This window comes from Ctenocephalides felis, unplaced genomic scaffold, assembly GCF_003426905.1.
Source record: "Ctenocephalides felis isolate EL2017-DRISC unplaced genomic scaffold, ASM342690v1 CF-g0.4_SCAFFOLD_03571, whole genome shotgun sequence".
Classification (NCBI taxonomy): domain Eukaryota; kingdom Metazoa; phylum Arthropoda; class Insecta; order Siphonaptera; family Pulicidae; genus Ctenocephalides; species Ctenocephalides felis.
In genome coordinates this window covers 41,217,172-41,218,957 of record NW_020539725.1, presented here as the reverse complement: position 1 = coordinate 41,218,957, position 1,786 = coordinate 41,217,172, and the positions used below count along the sequence as shown (strand labels likewise).

At 43.7% G+C, this 1,786-nt stretch overlaps 1 protein-coding gene across 1 annotated transcript; it reads left to right on the top strand.

Annotated features, from left to right (window-relative positions):
* Nucleotides 1-594: 594 nt before the first annotated feature.
* Nucleotides 595-1,520, top strand: LOC113386058 (fork head domain-containing protein crocodile-like). Its single transcript, XM_026623867.1, is given in 2 exon segments — nt 595-661; nt 664-1,520. Coding segments are annotated over 2 exon segments (915 nt in total). The 5' UTR covers nt 595-603.
* Nucleotides 1,521-1,786: the final 266 nt, after the last annotated feature.

Here is a 1,786-nt window from a genome sequence, read left to right as displayed (position 1 = left end):
GCAAGACGAACGTTGCTTCGAATATCGGAATTTCCATCGCATGCCAGTTCGAGAGTCCCTTATTAGCGCGAACGGGACGGAACTAGGCTTTTCGCAGTCTGCGGAGAGAGGGAATATTTGGTTCACGCCAGCCATCAAGTCAGGCGTGTGGTGCGCGCAGTCGTTGTTGATTTTGGGCAGCAAAAGCATAGAAGCCACCGCTAATTCAGTGCATAACGGGCGCGCGATAGCTAACTACTATTGCAACTCTAATAATATTATACTCTTGCTAGAATTTAACTCGTGTTAGCATTGAAGTGATTTTATAATTAATTGTGTGAATAAGTTATGTGTTTATTATAGACCTTGTGTCATTTAGGACTTTAAAAAAGTGAAAAAAATGCACGCGCTATTCGGTGAACAGAACGCCTACTACAGGCAGACCAGTGCCACGGCTGGATATCCAGTGTCCGGCGCTGGTGTCCCGCATGCGGCTGCAACAACGCCATATGGTTATGAACAGTATTCTCGTATGGATATGCAGGAACGTCACCTTATGCGCTTAGTGCACATCATCATCATCACCACCATCATCAACAACAATCTTTACATGCAGCTAAAGAAATGGTTAAACCGCCGTATTCATATATTGCTTTGATAGCGATGGCAATTCAGCACGCTTCAGAAAACGGATAACATTAAACGGTATTTATCAATTTATAATGGAACGATTTCCTTATTACCGAGAGAATAAACAAGGCTGGCAAAATTCGATTAGGCATAATTTAAGTTTGAACGAATGTTTCGTAAAAGTAGCTCGGGATGATAAGAAGCCTGGAAAGGGAAGTTATTGGACGCTTGATCCGGATTCGTATAATATGTTTGACAATGGCTCTTATTTGCGCCGAAGAAGACGATTCAAGAAAAAAGATGCTGTGAAAGAAAAAGAGGAAGCTTTGAAACGTCAACAACAGTTACAGATGGCGCACGACGCTGTTTCAGTAAAAAGGCAGCTTCTACAACAGTTAGACGATGTGAAAGTCGATGTTAAACCTAAGTTGAAACGTGAACCAGACTGCGGATCTAATAAATATCCAAGTATTGTAGCAGGCGTAGTGTCAGGAACTCAAGAATTAACTCTAGCAGATCACACTACAGTAATGGACACGAGCGCCGCATTTAGTGTGGACAGCTTAATGGGTGGTGCATATGCAAGAACACCTTCATTAACAAATCTACCAGGCTTGTACCCGTACCATTGTTCACAATACCAAGAAGAACAGCAACAACATCAGCACCAAACACAACAATATGCGACGCGACCTTCGGCATGGTATACGCCAGAAACATCGCCTGAAATGCCTCCCGGATTTCGGGATTTGTTTGAAGCTCCCAGCTGTCAAATGGCGCCGCCGCTCCCTACGCCCGGTTCTGTGCAGGGCAGCCCGCCGAGAGTGACGACACCGCCGCCCGTGACGACGGCTCATTACCGGCCGCATACCGGGACATATTACCAGCCGGACTGCGCGCAAAAGTACTGACGCCACCAGTAGTACTCGACCGAGTTTCGTGGTACGTACCGTTCTAAGATTCCGTTTCTAGTTTGAGTGGACGATTTCAATATCGCGAACTGAATCTCCTTTGTGAAAGAATATAATTTGTGTTAATAGAGTTCTAAGTGTTACAACTAAGTGTTCTGGTTCTGAAGTACCATAAGCTACATTTTCAATAATGTCATGAGCATTCAATATATAAACGGTTCTATATATAATTTTCGTTGAGTTTGATATACTAATTCAACCAGAAT